General features: G+C 48.1%; 1 protein-coding gene across 1 annotated transcript in view; it reads left to right on the plus strand.

The window, feature by feature from the left end:
• Nucleotides 1-23,545, plus strand: part of TFCP2L1 (transcription factor CP2 like 1) — a 65,572-nt gene that overhangs the window by 17,467 nt on the left and 24,560 nt on the right. Inside the window, exons 3-6 of the mRNA XM_053597746.1 lie at nucleotides 17,268-17,344; nucleotides 17,882-17,987; nucleotides 18,649-18,755; nucleotides 19,764-19,916. Coding sequence (XP_053453721.1) covers nucleotides 17,268-17,344; nucleotides 17,882-17,987; nucleotides 18,649-18,755; nucleotides 19,764-19,916 — 443 coding nt within the window. The remainder of the gene's footprint in view (nucleotides 1-17,267; nucleotides 17,345-17,881; nucleotides 17,988-18,648; nucleotides 18,756-19,763; nucleotides 19,917-23,545) is intronic.

Here is a 23,545-nt window from a genome sequence, read left to right on the forward strand (position 1 = left end):
CCATAAATGCTGCTTTTGTTTTGCTGCTAACTTTGGTTGTTTTTATGGGTGTTGCAGGGGAGGAGAGTGAAGAGGGAGTAGGAAGGCCCACTTTGCTCCGTATAAAATGAGTGCCAGGGTCAGGTTTCAGGGGCCACGGCACTGGGGTTAGAATAACTACTTGGAAGAACGCATCCAGAATCTCTGCTCTGAATGAGAAGGGTGTTTTATGTTTTGTTTGGTTTTAAAGGAGCCACTCTACGCAAGTAGCTCTCTTGATTATTCGACCCCTTCATATTTCACAGAGTGAAGATGGAATGTTCCTGGGCCATATGACCTGCCAGGTAGGGGCGGGCCCTGGGCTGCAGGCCACAGGAAGAGGGTCAAATAAATGCCTCTTTGTGTTAATTAAGATCTAATATCCCTACCTTACTTTTCTGAGGACTCTGTATCCTTTTGACAGGGCCTTGGGTGATGTTCTTCCTTGCGTTATCTTGAGGAGAATCTTGTTGCATGGGTTGGAGGCCAGAGATGGACAGTGGGCCTCCCTTCCTGCTGTCTCCCATGGCCCCACCCTGCTTACACAGGACTGTTCTCTGGATTCCTCAAGGGGCATCTCATCCAGACCTCTTTAACTGATGGGGAACTGGGGTCTGGAGAGTAGAATAGACTTGTCAACATGTGGACCAGGTTCCTGAGAGTCTCCTGCCTCCAGATTGGCTCCAGGCTGGCATTTGGGCCTCGGGCCACCAGTATCCTCGCCTCTTGGAGTGTGCAGTGCCTGATGTGTTAGAAGTGAGCAGGGACAGGGATCTCTTTCACTGAGCACCCCAGGGGTGGAGTCTTTGCCTAAGCAGAGTTCGTTAGTCGCTGCGTGCAGGTGTTAACAGGTGACTTGCTTTTCTTCTCCATCTCTTTCTGTGAACGAAGACTGTACAGTTCGTAGAAAATGTGGGCCCTACTTCGTGCTTTGCGAGTGAGGACCTCTCCCGTGCCCAGCCAAGTGCTTGGGTGAATTTAGGAGGTTCTTGACCTTTCTCTGCCCTTCTCCAGCCTATGACTATGCCTAGAAACTTCCATCTAGGAGGTTAGAGGATCCTGGGAGTCCTGGATGGGAGGGAGAGTCCACACATGTTCTAGTAATTCATAGGGAGTGGACAAGGGTAGAATCCTAAAGCACCAGGGCTGGGGGCCTTAGACAACATGTCTGCTATGCTGTCTTTCTGCTTAAAGTGTCCGTGGACCAGCATCACCCAAGAGCTTGTTAGAAATGTAGACTCTGATGGTCTGCTGCAGGAAAACTGTATCAGAATCTGCAAGTTCCCAGGTGCTTATGAATGTATTTGAGAAGCTCCGGCCTAGCCTTTCCATCCCCACCCTGTGGGTAAACTGAGGCCCAAAGGTTTGCCCTAGAATGCAGAGCAGTGCCTCACTCTGGTCTTTTTCTTTTCTTTCCTTCTCTCTCTCTCTCTGTCTCGCTCTCTTTTTCTTTCATACTTTCTTTCTTTTCTTCCTTCCTCCTTTTCTTCTTTCCTTTCTCTCAGTAGAGTGCCGTGGCATCACACAGCTCACAGCAACCTCCAACTCTTGGGCTCAAGCAATTCTCTTGCCTCAGCCTCCCAAGTAGCTGGGACTACAGGCACCTGCCACAACCCCCAGCTATTTTGTTGTTGTTGTTGATCAGGCCCCGGACTGGGTTTGAACCCACCAGCCCCGGAGCATGTGGCCGGTGCCCTAACCACTGAGCTACGGGTGCCCAGCCCTCTGTTTCTTTTTTAAAAATATCTTTATTGGGGGATCATTCCCATACCATACAATCCACCAATTTAAAGAACATAATTCAATGTTTTTTGGCATATTCAACTAAACACTCTAAACCAGGGGTCCTCAAACTGCGGCCTGTGGGCCACACGAGGCGGTGTGAATTGTATTTGTTCCCGTTTTGTTTTTTTACTTCAAAATAAGATATGTGCAGTGTGCATAGGAATTTGTTCATAGTTTTTTTTTTTTTTTTAAACTATAGTCCGGCCCTCCAATGGTCTGAGGGACAGTGAACTGGCCCCCTGTTTAAAAAGTTTGAGGACGCCTGCTCTAAACCATCATCACAACTAATTTTAAAACATTTTTGCCCTTCCTAAAAGAAACCATGCCCCCATTAGCAATGAGTTCCCATTCTCTCCTTCCCTCCTCCCAGGTCCTAGGCAATCATTAACCTACTTTCTAGCTCTGCGAATTGACCTGTTCTGGACGTGTATAAATGGTATGATGAACGTGGTGGTGGTCTTCTGTGTCTGGCGTCTTTCACTCAATAGGATGTTTGCAAGGGTCATCCGTGTTGAGCCTCTTGTCAGTATTTCCTTCCTTTTTACTGCTGAATAGTATTCTGTCGTATGGATGTACCACATGTTATATTTATCTTTAGTTGATAGACATTTGGCTTGTTTCTGTGTTTGTGTTTTGGGCTATTATGAATAATGCTGCTTGTGCCTTTGTGTACAAGCTTTTGTGTGGACCTGTGCTGTGATTTCTCTTAAGCATACATGTAGGAGTGGAATCGCTGGCTCCAATGGCGACTCTGTTTTCCAGGGCAGCTGCAGCTTTTCAGATTGCTACCAGCAATCTAGGAGGGCTCCGGCTCCTCCACCTCCAGTGCCTCTCCTTCATTGTCCGTCTTTATGATGGAGTGAGTGTGGGTAACAGAGCGCTCTTCTGTGGTCACTGTTGGCTGTCTGCCGACATGATACAAAGCTGGGGACCCTAAAGCAGGGTTGCAGCTGGGCCTCAGGAGCACACTGGAACCAGGGATTTGAACGCCATGAGAATTCTCTGACTTTCTTCTCTGTTTCTCCCCCAGAGATCTGCCTTATGCAAACTTTGTTCACCAGCTTCCCTGTCCCTGTGGCCAGAGGGCAGTCAGCAGGGCCACCCAAACCTTCTGAGAACATACTTGCCTGGAGAATTTGGTTCTCTCATGCCTCCTCTCCTAAGTCTGCACTCCCAGGGAGGGAACTGCTGGCCTGGCCATGCCATGTGCTCACCTGGACTGGGTGTGGCCAGAGCAGGGCCCTCTGTAACTATGGCTACAGCCAGTTCTCTGAGAAGGTCCTTGGGTGCTCTGAGTGTGAGTGAGAAGAGGAGGCTTTGGTGCCTTGGCTGCACTGGCAGGTCCATTTGCCCCAGCACTGACTGCTCAAAAAGTCCTTCCTCTCACCAGAGGCACAGACAGTGGGGCTGCTTGTGGCAGGCAGGCAGTGGGGTTGGAGTATGAGCAAGCCAAAGGTGAATTGCCAGATGGGTCCAAGATCGTGGGATTGTGGCCAGTGGCGGGCACAAGCTCGCCCTCAGCCCAACACATGGGTCCTCTGTACTGAGCCCAAGCCTGGGGCCTGCATGTAGTCACAGGGCTTGGAGGGGAGGTGCCCAAGCCCCAGTTCTGATCTTATTGTAGAAATTTGGTTTTCTACTTTTTATTGTCCTTTGTTCTGTTAACTTATAGAGCAGTTTTTTCCTTCATATTTTTGAAATTTATGTTTTTGGTAAGTTAATGCATTCAATTAACTCAAAATATAAGTGGCGCAAAAGGGTCTCCCTCCCACTCCCGCCCCCAGGCACCCTGTCCCTCCTCAGAACCAGCTGATGGTTATCATTGCTCACATATGGCTTTGTGCATATGCAAGCAAAGATGCGTATCCGTCTTTTCGTCGTAAGCACACACAACAATGGTAGTGACATGTGTGTTTGAGATTTCTGTGAAACTTGTCACATCATCCTCCAAAGAGATGGGACCTGCTTGTACCCCCACCTCCTGGGCAGGAGGGTGCCTGTGTGGCCAGCCTTTTGAGCCTTCTCTTATATGCACAGGGAATAGTAGCCTTATTTTAATTTGCTTTTATTTCATTTGTAGCGACTGTTACAAATGAGACTGAGCATCTTTTTGTATGTTTATCCGTTCTTTGTATTTCTTTCGCTAAAAACTGACAGTTTATTGGCCATTTTTCTTCTGCCCTTTTGTGTATTGATATGCAGGAACCACTATATTAGATTGAACCATGTGCATTTGCCATTTTATAAATCAAAATGGGCCGAGTGTCCACAGTTTCATTGTTCATTTTATTAGACTAAGGATTTCGTTCAGAAGTATGGGTGGCTGGATAGGAGTTCAACATGAAAAACGGAATTTTCTTGGTTGCCGGCCATAACCAAGTGGGTAGCACACAGGCGCGTGGGGAACGGGAGGTGGAAGGAGATACTTGGAAACTATGCTGATTCTTGATTTTTTCCTCAAACTTTTGTCCGCTCATTTTAGCATCTACTGGTAGATTGTGTCTATACCAGTTGTTATGTGGTGTTTGCCTAATGGTGATTTTCTATTTATTTCCCTCTTTTTTCTGCAGTTGTGATTGGACTGCTACTATTAAAAAAAAAAAAAAGAGCTTTCTTTTCTCTACTATTAATTTATTCACTACTTTTTATATATCAGTATAGACCCATGGGTATTTTATTTTATTCTATGAGTTAAAAATAGCATTGCCATCTATTTGGTTGTTGAAATTGTCACAGCTGTGGCCGGGGGGAGTTCCTTGGAGCTGGCTTCTGTGTGGCTTTGACATGGCCTTGTCCTTTCTCTGCGCCTTTCCTCACTCTGACACTGCGAGATGCTCAAGGCACAGCCTCTCTCCCACTTGCCCTGGCAGTGAAGGCTCGTTCGCTGCCCATGGCGAATGTATCTCGTTTTGAAAGCTTTCTTACTCCGTGAGCCTTTCTGTTCCTCGCTAAACTCTGTTTCATGCTTGCCAAAAAAAAAAGAAAAAGAAAGATGCTTGAGGCTTTTCTTGCATTTTCTCTGCCCCAGCCAGTCTTTTCTCTAAGGAGCTTCTAGAACATGATTTTATTTATTTATTTATTTTTTGTTAGAGACAGAGTCTCACTTTGTCGCCCTCAGCAGAGTGCAATGACATCACAGCTCACAGCAACCTCCAACTCCTAGGCTTAGGCGATTCTCTTGCCTCAGCCCACCGAGTAGCTGGGACTACAGGTGCCCGCCACAATGCCCGGCTATTTTTTGTTGCAGTTTGACCATGGCCGGGTCCGAACCTGCCACCCTTGGTATACGGCTCCAGCGTTCCACCCACTGAGCTACAGGCGCCACCCATGATTTTTTTTTTTTTTTTTTGAGATAAAGCCTCAAGCTGTTGCCCTGGGTAGAGTGCCGTGGCATCACAGCTCACAGCATCCTCCAACTCCTGGGCTCAAGCAATTCTCCTGCCTCAGCCTCCCAAGTAGCTGGGACTACAGGTGCCCGCCACATGCCTGGCTATTTTTTGGTTGTAGCCGTCATTGTTGTTTGGCGGTCCCAGCCTGGATTCGAACCTGCCAGCTCAGGTGTATGTGGCTGGCGCCTTAGCCGCTTGAGCCACAGGCACCGAGCCCATGATTTTTTTTTTAGACAGCATCTCCCTCTGTTTCCTGGCCTGGAGTGCATTGGTGTCATTGTAGTTCACAGCAACATATCAAACTCTGCCTACTTCAGCCTCCTGAATAGCTGGGACTATAGGTGCCTGCCACAACTCCTGGCTAACTTTTCTATTTTTAATAGAGATGGAGTCTCATTCTTGTTTAGGTTGGTCTCTAACTCCTGAGCTCAAGCAATCCACTCACCTCAGCCTCCCAGATGACTAGGATTACAGGCATGAGCCACAGTGCCTGGATTTTTTTGTTTGTTTGTATTTTTTACGTTTCACACATATGTACATATATAAACATACACATACACATATACATACTTACTACATACCTTACACGTGTTTACTGGGATCCGTTGTGTGTCAGGCGTGAGGCCTGGTCCATGACATTCATAAAGCAGCTGCAAGAAGGAGAGGTGCCCAGCACAGTGTCACGCGTTATGGTCCTTCAGGATACGTATTTGGGTCTTGCTTGCTTTTCCTCACTGAATGCTGTTCTCCTTTCATGTAAGCGCCCTGTGTCGCAGGTGCAAGATTGTGCTGAGAAGGCAAACCACAAATGCTGGCCACAGTAGGTGTGGGGTCATGCTTTCTGTGTCTGCCATTAGGACAGGACTGTTGGCATCTGGCCCTCTTTTCTCAGGGGTAATGATGGCCTCCATTATGTTTTATGTGGCATTAATTACCCAAACCTGTAACTGTTAGAAAGTAAACAACCTATAAATCTTGGCTGGCCCAGGCAATTGCCTCCTGTTCTTGGGAACACCATGATCTGGGCAGGAGGCCCTATGCTGGGTTCTGCTCTCTGAGGCAGAGCCACCCTGGCTTGTCCACGTTGCTCCGTAGCAGCACCTGCTGGGTATGGCCCCTAAGGAGGCCAGCTGGTGGGGGGGCTTGCCCCGGGCAGTGCTGTGGTCATAGCGCCAGACCCCTGGAAGATGGTTGGTGGCCAGTGGAGTCATCCCTGCCTGGGTTGCGTCCCAGCTGGGCTGTCTCCCGGCTCTGTGACCTTGGGCGTCAGGGCAGTCGGTGTGTGGAACTGTTGCGAGAGCTGGAGGAGAGCTCATTTGTGAAGCACAGAGTACACCAACCATGGGTGGGCTCAGTAACTCTCCACATTCAATACCTCTTCCTGGGCACTTACTACATGCCGGGCTGGAAGTCTGTCATCTCATTTAGTCCCCACAGCAGTTCTGCAAACAACATTTTGCAGATGTTGAGAGTGAGATGCAGAAAGGTTAGAGAACTTGTGGCTTGTGGTCCTACAGCTGGAATGTGGTAAGGTCTGGACTCAACCCTGGTGGGTCTGACCTGACCCCTCTCCTTTTGTCCCGGGCTAGGCTACAGGCCACTCAGTCTTTGCCACTAACTTGCATTGTGACCTGAGGCCCATCAAAGCCTCTCTGAACCTGAGTTTCCTTGTCTCTAAAAGGGGCATAGTCATATTTACTACAGGTTCTTCAGGACGGTCTCCTGGGTTGGAGGGGACTCTGCCTGTCTGGCAGGGTCTATGTGTATTTGGTGTTCTGTTGATTAGACTGCCTTCCCCTCTCATTCACCTGTCTGATTGGCTTTTGTGTACCAGCCTGACACTAGGAGAGTAGATACCCATCGCTCTCATTGTGAACATCTGTTGGTGCTTAGAAGCACCTGTCCCTCTTGTCTTCGTTTTCTATTTTTTCAAATTCATATGTAGTACATCACTAGTTTTTTTATAGGTCAATACTGAAGATGTAAAGATGTATAGAATTTTGAAGGGGAAGGTCCTTTCTGGTTCACTGCATGTATTAGACTCCCAAATATAGGGGTATGTGTATAATTTATTGCAAAGCAAGCATAGTCACACTGTGTATACACTATTCAGCAAGCTTTTTCCTACATATCTGTGTATGATGGTGGGTGGTTTTATAATGGATCGAAGCCTGCCCAATTAGATTTTTATAATCTTAATTTTTGAATTATATTTTAACTTTTAATTCACAGTAGTTTTAAATTTTAAATTATAGAAGAATCGAAAGGTTAGTGTGGTGAGCATCTATATATCTTGCATCAGATTCACCCATTTTTTTTTTTTTATGTTTTGTCACATTTGCTTTATCTCTGTTTTGTCCACACAGATATTTATATGTGTCTACATATGTACACGTGGCTATCTCTGTCTCCATGTATAGATAGCTGTCGATGTGTAGATCCAGACATCTCTGTTGTATCTTTCTTTTCCCTCCCTGAAAGATTTGCGAGTTAGTTGCTGACAATGTGATCTTTTCTTCCTAAATAACTTTAGTGTGTGTTTCCTAGGAACAAGAACATTCTTTTGCATAACCACAATTCCATTATCAGATTCAGGAAATGAAGCATGAATACAGTGCTACTACCGATCATGGCGCCCCCCTGAAGTAGGGCTGGTGGTTCTGATGACGTCCTTTATAGCAGGCTTTGGCCTTGATTCTAGCCCCAGTCCAGGGCTGTGCATTGTGTCGAGTTATCTCATTCTTCATTGCCTTGAATCTGGCTAGATCCACGTCGTCTTTCACAACATGGACGTTTCTGAAGAGTGCGGGCCAGAAGATTGTAGCCTGTTGTTTCCGTTTGGGTTTGTCTGATTTTCCTTGTGATTAGATTCGGGCTGTGCTCTTTGGGCAGAAATAGTGAGTGACTCTGTCCTTCTCAATGCCCCATGCGGGAGACACCTGATGCTGACGTGGGCTGTTTGGTTAAGGTGTGTGCCTCATTCTCTGTGATGACTGCAGAGTATTCCACAGGTTAGAAGTAACGTGATTTTTGACCGTTTAGTTTATCTCCAGTTTCTAACTGTTAGCTGTACTACTGCATCGAACAGACTATTGCAAATATTTTTAAGCATATATACCGGCAGTTCTGTGCACTAGAGTCCTAGTGCATTTTTTAATATTGATGGGTCTTGTCAAAATGCCCCGTGGGCTGTTACAGGTTACCTGCCTGACAAGGAAAGGGCCCATTTGTCCACCTCTCTGACCTTGTGGGATGCTGGCAGTCCGTGGGTTTTTGCCAGTCCTTCAGCATTTCTTCGGTCATTAGTGAGATGGAACATCTCAGGCTCTTCATGGTTCGGCCGACTAGTTCCTGCTCTGTTATTTGCCTTAGGAAATTTAATATCAAATTCTGCCACCCTTGATTAGAAACCTATTACATACCAAAACTGTACAAAGGGCTGGGGCTAGGGGTGACCTTGTAGGGGCCTGTTCTTTTTTTTGCAGTTTTTGGCTGGGGCTGGGTTTGAACCCGCCACCTCCGACATATGGGGCCGGCACTCTACTCCTTTGAGCCACAGGCGCCACCCAAGAGGTGGGGGGCTGTTCTTTAGAGAGTTTTTCCTCTTTTGAGGAGCTATGACAGTTATCATGTAAGAAGACCAAGAGGTGATGGGCAGCATCTCAAAGTGTCAAAAACAGTTGGAAGGAAGAAATCAGCAAGAAGAAGGGAGATTATATGAAAATTGAAATGTCAGTGTCCAAAAGTGTTTTCTTGGAACATGGCCATGGCCATTCATTCTTGGGCCATCCAGGGCTGCTTCCTTGTGACGGTGACAAAGTACAGTCGTTGTGAGAGAGGTTTTTTTTTTTTTTTTAGACAGTGTCTCACTTTGTCACCCCTGGTAGAGTGATGTGGCATCCTAGCTCACAGCAACTGCAGACCCTTGGGCTTGAACAGTCCTCTTGCTTCAGTCTCCCAAGTAGCCAGGGCTTCAGGTGTGTGCCACTACACCTGGCTGGTTTTTCTATTTTTAGTAGAGATGGGGGTGGGGGGTGTCTCAGTTTTGCTCAGGCTGGTCTCAAACTCCTGAGCTCAAGCAGTCACCCCCCTTGGCCTCCCAGAGTGCTAGGATTACAGGTGTGAGCTGCTGCAACAGAGATCTTAAACAGGCCACACAGCTGAAAAGTTTGCTGATGCCTGGGCTAGAAAGTATTGGAGGTTACAGGTTGCATGTGGCGAGAGCGAGAAAGCCAAGATTTATTGAGCACTTATGCATTTTATTTAATGTCCTGCCTCCTTCCCTGTTAGAAGGAGGAAGGGTGAGGGGATGGAGCCCGAACACAGCCCTCCTGTGGGAGCAGAGGAAGTCCACACCCATTTGTGTGTCTGGGGCCCTTTGGGCAGGATCCAGGAGTCCTTCCCAGGTGGGGTAGGGTGTGGCATCTCCTTCAGCCTACCTCCAGCTGAGGAGCCTCTCACTTCCCCTTCCCCAGGGGAGCACAGTCTTTCTGGATCCCTCAGGCTGCAGCTGGAGAGCCCAGGCAGAAGGGGGCCCTTGGGTGGAGCTGGGCAGTGAGGTGTGACTACTGTGACCCAGCTCCAGCCACTCCCAAGGTCACCTTGCCTCCTCTAGGCTGGGATGGCAACCACCTGCAGTGGGCTAGTTTACATCACAAAGTGACCTGGGGCTCATTCCTTCTAGCCTTTAAAAGGCCTGTACTAGCTTCAAAGCAGAGGTTTGGGGCCAGGACTTTGGAAGGAATTGCCCGGAAGCCTTTTTGGGCACTGCATGCCCAGTCTGGTTCCTGGGCACCTTCTCCTCTGAAGCTCCTACTGGGTTGAAGTTCTCATTGCATTGAAAGCCTTCCTAGGCGGGCAGAAGACCTGTACCCCCCCTTCTCTGCTGGGTGTGCCTTCAGCTCTCCAGCAGCTCTAGGCATTAAGTGCTAGTATCATTCATGCTTTGGAGATGCAGAAACGGAGACTCCCAAAGCAGCACTGTTATGTGAGCCCAGGCTCTATAAATTAAACCTGACTGCTTAGCCAGCTGTCTAGCAAGCTTAGGTATACATACAAGAACATTGGTAGCTGCTTGTGCATATATTTTATGCTATGTATTTATGCTGTGTGCTTATGATTCTGTATGAAGGCAAGATATATCCTTTAAAACATAAATTTGAGTTTAAAAGTGACTAGACTAGGGGTGGTGCCTGTGGCTCAAGGAGTAGGGCACCGGTCCCATATATCGGAGGTGGCGGGTTCAAACCCAGCCCTGGCCAAAAGCCACCAAAAAAAAAAAAAAAAGTGACTAGACTAAATAACACAGGCTAATCATGGGGCCGTGGGCCTTTGAGGTAGCAGAATTGTGGGATATAAATAAATGAATTCAGAGAACTACTGAGCAGAGGAGCCCTAGGAGCCCCCTGTAGGGTGAGGCTGAAGAGTCAGAATAAGCACAGAGCAGCAACACAGGACGGCAACCACTCCTCGGGGTTTTTTCTTTATTCCCTTGGGAGAGAAGGTAATAAAGAAGGTTGGAAGAGAGGTAGAGAACTATTTTAACTTCAGATTTAGAAGAACAAGTACTCATGTGCCTAACACGGTCTTTTCAAACTTTCCCAATTTGCTTCTGGTTTTTGGCTCTGCCTTGCCTCCTTCCCCAGGTGCAAATCCCTGTTGTGAAATGGGTGTTGGCAGTTTCCGTGCACATTCTTAGATTTGTACTCCATGCCCATGTATGTGTCAAAAGCAATAGTGTTGTTTTGCATGTCTTCAAACTTTTTTTTTTGTAGAGACAGAGTCTCACTTTATGGCCCTCGGTAGAGTGCTGTGGCATCACAGCTCACAGCAACCTCCAACTCCTGGGCTTAAGCGATTCTCTTGCCTCAGCCTCCCGAGTAGCTGGGACTACAGGTGCCCACCACAACGCCCGGCTATTTTTTGTTGCAGTTGTCATTGTTGTTTAGCTGGCCCGGGTCAGATTCGAACCCACCAGCCTCGATGTCGCGGCTGCCGCCGTAACCACTGCGCTAAAGGCGCCGAGCCCAGAAGACATACATATTAACGTACTTTTTCCTTTATGATTTGTGCATTTGTTTCTAGCTTAAAAGATATTTTCCTATCCCACGTCATGGAGTGATCTCAGACTGATTTTAGAAATGTTCTAATGTGGCCGGGTGCAGTGGCTCATGCCTGTAATCTAGCACTCCGGGAGGCTGACGCACATGGATTGCCTGAGCTTAAGATTTTGAGACCAGCCTGAGCAAAAGTGAGATCCCATCTCTAAAAATAGCTGAATGCTGTGGTAGGTGCCTGTAGTCCCAGCTACTTGGGAGACTGAAGCAAGAGGATCGCTTGAGCCCAAGAGTTTGAGGTTGCTGTGAGCTATGACACCATAGCACTCTACTGGGGCTGAGGAAGTGGAACTCTGTCTAAAAAATAAAAAAAAGAAAAAGAAGAAGAAATGCTTGAAGAAATGCTTGAAGAAGAAGAAGAAGAAAGTCTTGCTTTTACAGTCAGGTTTTTTTTTACTTTTATTTTTTTTAGAGACAAGAGTCTTGCTTTATCACCCTCAGTAGAGTGCCATGGCATTACAACTCACAGCAACCTCCAATCCTTGAGCTTAAGTGACTCTCTTGCCTCAGCCTCCCAAGTTGCTGGGACTACAGGTGTCTGCCACAATGCCTGGCTATTATTTTTGTTACCCTTGGTATATGGGATATATATACCACCATATAGACCACAGGCACCGCCCTACAGTCAGGTTTTTACTCCCCTAGAATGTATCGTATATAGTATGAGGCAGGGATTTATTTTTCCATACAGATAACCAGTTACCCTACATTATTGAAGAAGGATAAAGTCATTTTTAAAAAATACTGTCATATATCAAGTTTCCAAATATGAAAATCTAGACTGCTCTCCTTGTTCTTTTCTACTGGTCTGTTTGTGGTTCTGTTACCATGACTTTACAGTATGTTCAGAAGGCTGGAAACGGTACAGCAGCTTGTGTTTCTGGTTTATTACTGGAAAGCAAATAACTACTATGTTGTGTTGTGGTTGTACATCCCTCAGAAGTTGAACTTCCATCTTGGCTCAGACAGCTGGGCACAGGGGGAAATGAAGGATTTGAGCCTTACAGAAAGGGGAAATAAAGTGAGTATCAAGAAATTCAGGGGAAATGTAATGGAAGACTCCTTCAATACTACAGCCAGATGGGATCTCTAAACAGTGTGTGGAGTAGTCTACCCAGGGTGAAAAGGATGGTCTGGTGGCCACCGCTCAGTCTTGGGAGTCAGACCGGGTTTGATCTTTAACAGGATAATTCACCTCTCTGGAATTTAATTTCCTCATCTATAAAATGGGGCAACAGTAGGTTTCCTCACAAGGATTGTTGAGAGGGCTAAATGAAAAAATGCACAGGGGGATTTAGCAATGTCCTGGCCCATACCTGGATGGCAACAAAGTGGTGGTTATTTTTACCCTATTTTCCTTGATTTTAAGAGCAACTCCTTTCCCAATTTCACAATTCTGAAATTAGAACAGCTTTTACTATTACTCCGTATAATGGTTTGGTTTTCTCTTACAGATCATTGCTTAGAATGTAGGAGACAGACAAAAATATCTTAACTTGGGAAGGAGTTATGCTGTATAATATTCAGGGCAAACTTCACTCAGAATGCCAGATGGAAGCAGGTGCCTACTAGGAAGGAGGAGTTGAGAGAGAATCACTTAAAACTACAGATGTCCTGTGCCCAGCAAATGACACCTACCAGGTAGGAGAGGGCAAAAGGTGTGGTAGGTGCTGAAGGCGGACTTAGACTCTGCTCTTGGCTTTGCTGTCCTGTACGGCGTGAGCCTGCCCCACACAGCCTCTGCTTCTCCCTATCCAGTGGGACTCATAATCCTGAGTGCTGCTTCCCTGGCTCTGAGATTCAGCTGAGTTTTTACCTGTGTAGACTTGGCCACGTGTGAGTACCAGGGAACGAAGCTGTCAGTTTCCAGGCTGTGCCTCTCTCCTGTCAGCCACTGTACCTGGCTGGGGATTTCTTTCTTATTCATTCTTCCCCCTGAATTACAGAAATCCTACCTGCGCTCCAAAGCCATCTCAAAACGTATCTTCTTCTTCAAGCCTTGTCTCCCCTCCTCCCTCCATTCTGGATGAGTATTGTCATTATCTCCTTTGTCTCTCAGAGAAGTGTTCAAATTCTGCCTTGTTTTAGCTCTCTTCTCGTTCTGTTGGATGTACCCCAGAAGATTGCCAGCCCTTTGAGGGCAGAAGCGTGGCTGACTTTTGCGAACCTTGTAGTTCTAGCAGAGGATAGCACTGCAGAGAGCGTGAAATCTCATGGAAGCATTTGCTAAGTACCTACTATAGGCCACACAGTGCAGTGGTAGGAAGACGGCCCAGAAATGGTGCTGGCCAGGGAGGAAGTTGTCCATGTGCCCTAGGTCAGGTCTGCTTGTACAACCTCCCCCATCCACCTGTGTGTGACCACGGACAGTGGCCTTCTGTGTGGCATGGTGCTGTGTGAGTGGGGTGGGAAGGTCAGCCTGGTCCTTGTGCATTGGCTTTGAGAGGCAGACCTGGGGACCATGGCTGGATGTCCGTGTGTAGGCCTGAGCAAGGAGAGAGGGGCTCTGGAGTATGTGAGAGGGGAAGGGTGGGGAAGGGAGATGGGGTGGGGAGCCTGTGGATCATCAGGACTCTGGTGATTCTGGGCCCAGGAGAAGCTGTGGGCCCAGACCTGAGGTGTCAACCAGTAGCTCTGGTCTCCAAGGTGCTACCCCTTATGTTCAGGGGTGGAGACTGCCCTGTGTGGGACAGGGATGCCTCCGGCTTGGTGTGAGCCGAGGTGGCCCTGAAGAGCCTGGGGCCATGGTAATCGGGCCCTGGGGCTCCTGTAAACTCATGATAATGACCACTTGGACCTTGGGCCTCATGCCAGGGCCCTGTCTACATTCTTCATCAGGGAAGGCAGCGGACACTGGAAAAACCAGTTTGGGTGTATGAGGCCCATTTTATGTTGATCTTAAGGGAGTATTATTGGACTTTAGGGGGCAGTTTAGGAGCCTAGAAATCTTTCTTTAAACTCTGGCTCTTTCAGAAAGTTAGATGTGTTGGTGAGGTCAGCACACCCAACTTCCCTAAGTCATGTCTGCTGAACAGGCCAAGGGGGCAAGACAAGAGTTTAGGGTTTGTCCCTTTTCCCTCTGGGGAAAGCACCCAGCACGTCACCCTGAGCAGTGCTTGGGCTTGGCGTGGTCAAAAAGGGTTTGCTGTCATGACCTTTGTGACAGTCGAGAGGGGAGCCTGGCGGAGAGGGCACAGCTGTGCTCGCCCAGGGTCATGGCCAAACCCAGCAGGAGCCTTGGTGAGTGAGATCTAGGCACTGCGGGGTGTGGCTCTGCTCATCTCCTTGTCCCAAGGGTTCCCACTGTAATCGTTCAACATATAATTGTTGCTCAGCATACATTTGGAATGAGTTGTTCAGTTACCTATTCCTTGCCTACTCAATTCATTGGTGAAGAGGGTTTCCTGTGCAGTCAAGTTACTATAAACGTCTTAACTTTAAACTGCAGAAGATCATTCTCTCATAGTTCTGGAGGCTAGAAGTCAGAAATCTGACAGGGCTGCCTTCCACCTAGGGCACCTGGGGGACTGTCTACCTCCGACAGCTTTTGCTGGCTCCAGGCATTCCTTGACCCCTTTCCCCACTGGGGCAGCCTCGGCCTCCATGGTCACATGGCTGCCTCTTCTCCTGTCCTTCTCCTTTCTGTTTCTCTGAGCACCAACATTGGATTTAGGGCCTGTCCAGATAATATGGGATGATCTCCTCATCTCAGAATCCTTAACCTGATTCCATTATATGCTAAGACCATTATTCCAAACAGAAGGTCACATTCCCAGGTCCTGCAGATTAGGATGTAACTGACCTTTTTGGAGACCACCATTCGGTTCACTAAGGGGGGTGTTTAGATTACTTAATTATAAAGTAATCTTTATAATTACTTGCTTGTTCAGATACATAACGGGTTTTAGCCACTGGGGTTGCTTTTCCTAGTTTATTGTTTGCAGTAAGTTTTAAAATTCATACATATATGTAACTTTAAGTCTTATATACCTATATTTCCTTTTCTTCCTACGGTTTTAGGTTCAGAAAGTCCTTCTATATTGCCTGATAAGTAGTCATTCTTGTTAGAATAAAATGTTAAGAAATTGACTTTTAAAAGAATAACCAAATTGTATATATTTATCACATATGTCCTGTTTTAAAATAGGTATACATTTCATGCTTTGACATATGTATACAGAATGGCTAAATTGAGATAGTTAACATGTATCACCTCACATACTTACCATTTTTTTGTGTTGACAAAGTACCTATTTGCATATTTCAAGGACATAAATACTCTGTTATTAACTCTAGTCACCATGTTGTACAATAGATCTCTTGAACTTTTTCCTCCTGTCTGACTGAAATCTGTATCTTTTGACCAATTCCTTTTTACCCCCCTACCCTGCCAAGAAATTGACTTTTTAATCCAGTGATAATTTGTTTTGATATTTACCATGCGGTATCTGCACTTTGAAAAAGTGCAGCCTGTACATGTAATAAAATTTCATAGGCCTATATACAGACAGGCATACAAAAAAACAGGGGGCTGGGGTAACCCAGGGAGATCAGAGTAAGGCTTGTAGTTTTATAAATTTCACTATGCCCGTATCAGTTGCCTGGTTTGGATAACGGGCCATAGTTACATTAGTTGCCACCATTGTGGGAAGCTGCGGAGGGCACTCAGGACTTTAATGCACTATTTTTGTAACTTCTTGTGGATCTGTAATCATTAAAAATAAAAAACATTTGCAAAGCAAGTCAGATTTACTAGTATCAGCTACTAAATCATGTATTCTCTTCTTTGTATTTTTCTGTTGTTGTTGTAGTTTGGCCAGGGCCGAGTTTGAACCCACCACCCTTGGTATATGGGGCCAGCACCCTACTCACTGAGCCACAGGCGCCGCCCTATTCTCTTATTTGTAAAACATCCTTTATTGTGATATATGCTAGAGTGTCTCAGAGTTGTGTTTAACATTTCATTTGGGACATATTGGCATCATTTGATATATGTATTGTAGTTTTCCCCTGGAGGAGCATGGTGTATCCTATTAATTCAAGCTATATTTTAAGTCTGAGACAAAATGTGTGTAGTTTTCTTCAGGTTATTCATAGATCCTTTTAAAGTTTTTTTGTTACTGTGGATGGCTCTCTTCCCTTTGTATTCTCTAACTAGCTTGTGCTGGTTTTGTGTCACTGAATAGAATCCCCACACCCTTTCAAATACATGAAATTCTTTTAACTGGGGAAATGCTTTTCATTCTGCCATTAGAGACAATGTTTAACAGGCTTCTTCGTTCCTTTAAACCTACTCTCAGGAAGGGTATGGTCAGTTATTTACTCTGTAATGTGAATTTAAGTAGCCATGTTCTCCATACATGTGTATGGGGGGAGGGCTTATAAGGCATAGGCATTTGTGTTTTGTAATTTTCATGCTAACTATATTTTCCTGGATTCTGTTTCTTTGAAAATTGGATCTCAGGGCGGCGCTTGTGGCTCAGTCGGTAAGGCGCCGGCCCCATATACCGAGGGTGGCGGGTTCAAACCCGGCCCCAGCTGAACTGCAATCAAAAAATAGCCGGGCGTTGTGGCGGGCGCCTGTAGTCCCAGCTACTCGGGAGGCTGAGGCAAGAGAATCGCTTCAGCCCAGGAGTTGGAGGTTGCTGTGAGCTGTGTGATGCCATGGCACTCTACCGAGGGTGACAAAGTGAGACTCTGTCTCTACAAAAAAAAAAAAAAAAAGAAAATTGGATCTCTGAAGGGGTCGCATGGTGAGTTGTGTGGGATGTCCAGGCTGGTGGACAAACTGACCATCAGTCTAGAGAGTGGGCTGAGCTGGCCATGGGCTCTTTTCTCTGCTTTGCTCCTCGGGACCTTGAGGCCTGGGAGGGCACTGCAGGTGTTGAGAAGGCCGCTTGCTGGAGAGCCCCAAATTGGAAACACTCAAATGGAAAAGGTACCATTAATCTCCACTCAGGCCAATCTTATGAAATCCGACTGCTGGAGAATCGGAAGCTGGGAGACTTCCAAGATCTGAACACAAAGTATGTCAAGGTAAGCCTGGGGGCTTGATGAGGGTTTGCGCCCCTGGGCTTGCTGGGGGTGGGTGGCAGGCAGGAGTGGCTGGGAGGTCAAGGAAAGGCCTCAGAGAGAGAGGCTGGGCGTCATCTTGGCCCTCATCCGTGAGAGGCAGCCCCTGTTCCCATGTCTGGAGCCTGTTGTCCAAGTGGGGATCAGACAGAGAGGCTGGAAGCACTGAGAACCCGCGTGGCTTGGGCAGACAGGACAGGCTTAGGCTCACTCCTGGCTTTATCACCTACTAAACTTTCCTGAGCTTAGTTTGTGCTCACCTGTACAAAGAGTTGATAAATTTGACATGTCTGTAAAACACTTAGTAATCCAGGGAAAACTGGTCATCGCTATTATTTTTGCTGGGGTTCTGGGAGGGAGTAGTATGTGGAGCTTGAGAACTGGGATAGAAACTCCAGGAGGAGGGCCCCTGAAGGGGGGGCTTGGGGACAGAGGCAGGTTCCTCTTGGGCTCCGCCTGGCCCCACACTCAGCTATTGCCCTGCTGGCCTTCCCTCCCCAGAGCATCATCCGCGTGGTTTTCCATGACCGCCGCCTGCAGTACACAGAACACCAGCAGCTGGAGGGCTGGCGGTGGAGCAGGCCTGGGGACCGGATCCTGGATATTGGTGAGTCCCCCCCAGTAGACAAGGCCCAAGGCCCCCAGGCCACACTGGAGTTCTTCTTGGACGCCATCTGAATCCATGCCTACAGGGCTTTTTATTGCCCTCCTGCTCTATGCTAAACCCTGTGACAGTTTGCAGAAATGACCAGGCCATCAGCTCCTGCCCTCATGGAGCACGATTTTCAGTGGAAAAGACCTATGGAATTCACAGACCTATTGTCAGGGAGGCCCAGGAATCCTGTGCAGAAGAATGGAGACGTAAAGATTTTAATAAATAATGAGACACATCATGACCATCATAAACATAGAGGGACAAGAGAAATGGGATTTGGGGGGCCCAGGTCCCGGCCTGTAGTTCTTTATCCATAGCCCTGCGGGTTGGGTGGGTTTTGGAATTCAGAAGCTGGAAGGACGGTAGATGCCTATACCCATAGCTTCAGGGATCACTGCCCATAGCCACCCAAGAGCAGTGATATTCCTACACGGAGGTAAAAGAACTGTTCACACAAAATGGGATAAAGACCACAGGAGCTTCGTGGTGATTCAAATTGGCATTTGGCATTTCAAATTGAGGTGAAGGAATTTGGGCCTGTAAGAAGAGTCCTTCCCTAAATATTTGGGAGAAGCTGACAGTTGCACTTTTGTGTGTGTGTACGTGTGTGCAGATATTCCACTGTCTGTTGGTATCTTGGACCCCAGGGCCAGCCCAACCCAGCTGAACGCAGTCGAATTTTTGTGGGACCCTGCAAAGAGGGCATCTGCGTTCATTCAGGTAAGGGGAAGGATGCTCCCCTTTCACTGGAAGCCTGGGCTTTGGAGTGTCCAGCTTGCAGTTTCGAAAACCAACTGGCATGAAAGGGCCTGGAAGGGCTCCTGTTCTCTGTGGCACTGTAGGGGGGAGGGTGTGAGAGTTGCTCAGAGTCACGGAGCGTGTCGGTCCACAGGGCTGGGAAAAGGACTTTGGAGGGTTTTAGAATTCTGTTTGGGTTCAGCTTATAGAATATATAACCTTTTAGAAACTTATTTTCTGACGTAAATAATTTGAAAGTAACATTTTCTCCATTATAGTTTCTATTGTTGTATGATTCTTTTTGAGCCTCTTAGTTTTCTCACCCATTTTATTAATCAGATAACGAATATGAAGCCCGTTAACACAGTACCTGGTCCATAGGGATCACTCAAGGAAAGTTAGCAATCTTTTCTTTTTTTAAAAAATAATTACAGCACTCTTATTGTATTTAATAAATAAGCAACGAAATAAAATAAAAGCCAAATAAAATAACCAAAAAAACCCCCCAAAAATATATTTAAAAATTATTATAGTGTTATATATTGAATTATATTATTATAAGTATATATGGAGTATCTTCCATGTGGCAGGTACTTATCAGAAATATAGATATGCTTCAAGCTTTCTAGTTACACTTCCAGCTGGGCCCAAGTAACTCGGAACTGGGACATTAGAGAGTGGTCAGGGTGACCCTGTGGTCCCTGCCCTGAAGTCTGTAGGACCCCCAGGGAGAGGTCTCAGGGTGGGAGAGAGGGTGGGGCTGTTGGGGTCGGTGGCTTGGAGCAGTGGCAAAGATGCAGCTGGTCAGTCAGGGTTAAAGGTAGGACAACGTGTCTTTTGCGGGCAGGGGAACAGGGTGGCCATGGGCCTAAGGGAATGGGTAGAGTGTCGGAAAGAGCAAGAGGTTGAGGCAGGCCTGGGCTGACAAGGCTGGGACAGACACCTGCACACAGGGGGACCCAGCCCAACTGCACCACGTCTCCCTCCCAGGTGCACTGTATCAGCACAGAGTTCACCCCCAGGAAACATGGGGGTGAGAAAGGCGTGCCTTTCCGAGTGCAGATCGACACATTTAAGCAGAATGAGAACGGGGAGTACACAGAGCACTTGCACTCGGCCAGCTGCCAGATCAAGGTGTTCAAGGTAGGATGGCCCCCCACTTGCCCTTCACCTCGCTGCAGTCACATCCTCCCTGCAGGCTCATCCTCCCCCATGACCTTTGAGATTTCTCCTGGAAGCTCAGCAGGGAGCCCTGTGTCCCTTTAGTGCTGGCCCTTCTGCCTGGACTCTGCATAAGCACTGGCTGTGTGTCAGGGAGTGATGATTGCCCCTGCCCTGGTGGGAACATCTTCTTACCCGTAGCACCTGCTCCCTGTCTTCCAGAAGCCTTGGCATCCCCACATGTCAATCCTTGGCTCTACTTTATGAGAATGATTGGATTTGCACACTGTTTTAGACTTTTTTTTTCCCCAAACCCTTTATAATTGTTCACAGGTTCTCACATCTATATTTCTCCTTAAAACTCAAGTCAGGAGGCCCTTCCTGCTTAGGGCCCATGGCCACTTTTCTCCCTGCAGTGGCTTCCTGTGGAGAGGCATTTTCAGAGGCACCACCTCACTTTTCCTTTCTTGCTTCATTCCCTGCAATCACCTGATACTGTTTTCCATCTCCTCCATCTGGACTGAGTATTTCCTGAAGATGGTAGTCAGTGATCTAGCTCACTGTCTCGTGTGGCCTCAGGGAGATATGGAGGGTTGCAGCAGAGCCTGCATCATTCTTAGGGTGTGAGGGTGGCCTGTGCTGGAGCAGGGCCTAGCCCCTATAGGCCCCGCCAGCCTGGGCAACTCTAGCAGATGTTTGTGAAGAGGGAATGGACCCACTTTCCAGGCCCCAGTGCCTGTGCTGTCATCTCCTTCTTTTGCATTTAAGTGAATTTGGAACCTGCTAAAAAAGTTCCTTCTGCTGGTGCTGGAGACCCAAGAGGAAGTGGCTTCAGATAGGGCCTTGTTAGAAAGCTGGGCGTGTACTAATCTCCCAGATTTTAGGCACAGACCTGTATAAAGTCCATGCTTGGGTTGTATGTGGAAATAAGAATCCACAGGTAGAATCATACCTGGGTGGCTGATCTGCTCCCCAGCTAGACTGGTAGCCCCAGGGGTCTGGGACAATGCCACCTCTCTCTCTGTAGCGTCCTCTGCAGAGCCTGGCACACACACAGCTCTTGGCAGTGAGTTGAGGATGGTGCCAATTACAGCCACTGTAAGTGGAGTCAAGGGGGAGCTGACAGTGTCTACACTTGGGAGACCACATAGCCAGGCTGCTGCTGTCCTTTGCCAGAGTAAGACTTGGCTGCCCAAACACCATGGCAAAGGATTCTGAAGCCCCGGCTGGGCTCCGTGATTGGGATGTGGACTGACCTGGTGGGGAGACAGAAGTGGTGGTAGGAAGGTGTTTGTGTCTTTCCCGCCAGAGCGTCACTCCCTTCAGAAGCCCACTCTGGGCTTAGGAAGCAGTGAAAGGAAGTCCTCCAGGGGAAGTTGTGCTTCTCTACTGCTTTTATGTCTTATTGCTGCTGTAACAAGTGACTACAGACTTAGTGACATAAAACTACACACGTTTATCATCTTACAGTTCTGGCGATCAGGAGTCTGAAAGGGGTCTCGTGGGCTGATGGTGTCAGCGGGGCTGCATTCCTCCCCGGGGGCTCTAGGGGAGGCTGTATTTCCTTGCCTGTTCCAGCTTCTAGAAGTCAGCTCATTCCTTGGTTCACAGCCCTGTCCCCATCTTCAAAGCCAGCAAGGACAGGCTGAGCCCTTCTCATGTGGCCTGCTCTGACCTATCCTTTTGCCCTCTTCTTGCTGTGATCATATTGGGCCCACCTGGTAATCCAGGAAAGTTTTCCTATTTTAATGTCAGTTACTTATAATCTTAATTCAACGCGAAACCTTGATTCCCCATTTGCCAGGTAAGGGTGCATATTCACAGGTTCTGGGCTTTAGGATGTGGCCATCTTCAGAGACCGTTATTCTGCTGACTGTGTCCATCCATGCAGTGGATTCCGTGGCCTCTGGTCTTTCTGCCCACTCTGGAATGCAGTGCTTCTTATCCCCCTACCCCTGACATTTCCACGGCTGTGCACTATGGTCTTTCCCTAACCTCTGGATTTGTGTTCCTCCGGTCATCCCTCTTCCCTCGTGCACAGGCCACATTTGGTGTCCCTCCAGCCAGTGTCCACCCTCAGGTAGTAGTTTGCTTCCTCACCCAGCAGCTCTCACAGAGTGTACCCTGGGAAAGAGGCACCAGGCTGGGCAGCAGGAGAGAGAAATGGGGTAGGGACCTCTGCCTGAGGGAGGGCCCTGTCCTTCCTAAGGCCCCCTTTCTACACCTGAGCCAGGGGCTTAGGAGCGAGGGCTCTGGGGAGTCAGATGCTTAGGAGTAGCTCAGGGAGCTGGGCTGGAAGCTGCCTTGCCTGAGTGTCCTGAGGAAGACCTTGGCACCTCCTGCCAGGGGATTGGGGAGCCGGAGTCCCCAGGCCCCTGAAACTGGCTCCTCAGGGTGGATGGGGGTGGTGAGGAGCTTCCCCTACCCTTGGAAGCTGATGAGCTGAGCGTGTATAAGCAGGCTGAGCTGAGCCTGACTGTCTCTCATAGGGGAACCCTGGCTTGTGGGAGCTATGCTCTGGGTTTTTGCATTGGGTACCAGGGACTCTGGAAGGAAAGGCAGGGCCCTTCTTGCCAGTGGGCTCCCTGCAGGCCTCACTGAGGCTGAATCCATGCAGACTCAGCCACCGGCTGGTATGACCCCACCCTACCTGTAGCCTCTGGGCAGGGAAGAGGTGGAGCAGAGAGGCCAGGTCACGTGGTGGGTGTGGATGCCCGTGTCCAAGCCACTGGCGTCTCCCCAAGCCCCAGCCTCACTCTCAAACTGAGCACTTGGTCTGACGTTCATGTGTCCGTACAACTCCCTGTAACCCTGCCGAATACTCCCTAAAAACCCTTTAGCTGGGGGCCCAAAGTTGTGATGTGAGGAAGGTGCTCACTGGAATGAAAATCCCTGAAGGTGCCACTGAGTTCGAACTCCTTGTTTATTGCCTGCACACCATGCGTGGTCTACTGCTCACCTGGTAAAGCCGCTCAGTCTAGGGCTGTTTCGCTCTGTGTCTGAACTTGCCAACTGGCCCGTGAGCTCATGAGACACACATACTCAGGTGATGATGCTCGCAGTGAGCCCAGAAGGTCCCTGAGAGTGGGGACTGCTGGGCCAGCTGTTGGTGCTGCACACCTGAATCACTTTAAGTTCAGCTTCCTAATCTGTGAATAAGGAGAATAATAGTAGCTATGAAGCCTGCACACCCTCTTTAAGTTTCTCAGGTTTATAGGACACCCAGGATTGGCAGCCTCTCCCTCTGTAACTTAGCGATCTGAGGATGGGGACATTACCCTGCATGTGGAGTATAGGCTGGGAGCTCGCAAGGGTCGTAAGAGTCAGGTGCATTGCCGGGACTTCCCAGCATGCAGGTGTAGACCAAACCCAACCAGCAGCTCCTACTTCCTCCTTTTTGTAAGCAGTGGAGGTTGGAAAGGATCTTTTCCAGGCATTTCTATGTGAGCAGCCTCTGAGATCCCTCAAGTGGTGAAGTGCTCCTGGTAGGACCACATGTTTGAAGACCCAGAGGGGAGAGAGGGGCTGTCGCCTCTGTGATCCTGCCTTTGCTTCCAGCCCTGGGCAGAGGCGGGGAACATGCAGACCTCCAGGGGCCGCTGCTCAGTCTT

This window comes from Nycticebus coucang, chromosome 7, assembly GCF_027406575.1.
Source record: "Nycticebus coucang isolate mNycCou1 chromosome 7, mNycCou1.pri, whole genome shotgun sequence".
Classification (NCBI taxonomy): Eukaryota; Metazoa; Chordata; class Mammalia; order Primates; family Lorisidae; genus Nycticebus; species Nycticebus coucang.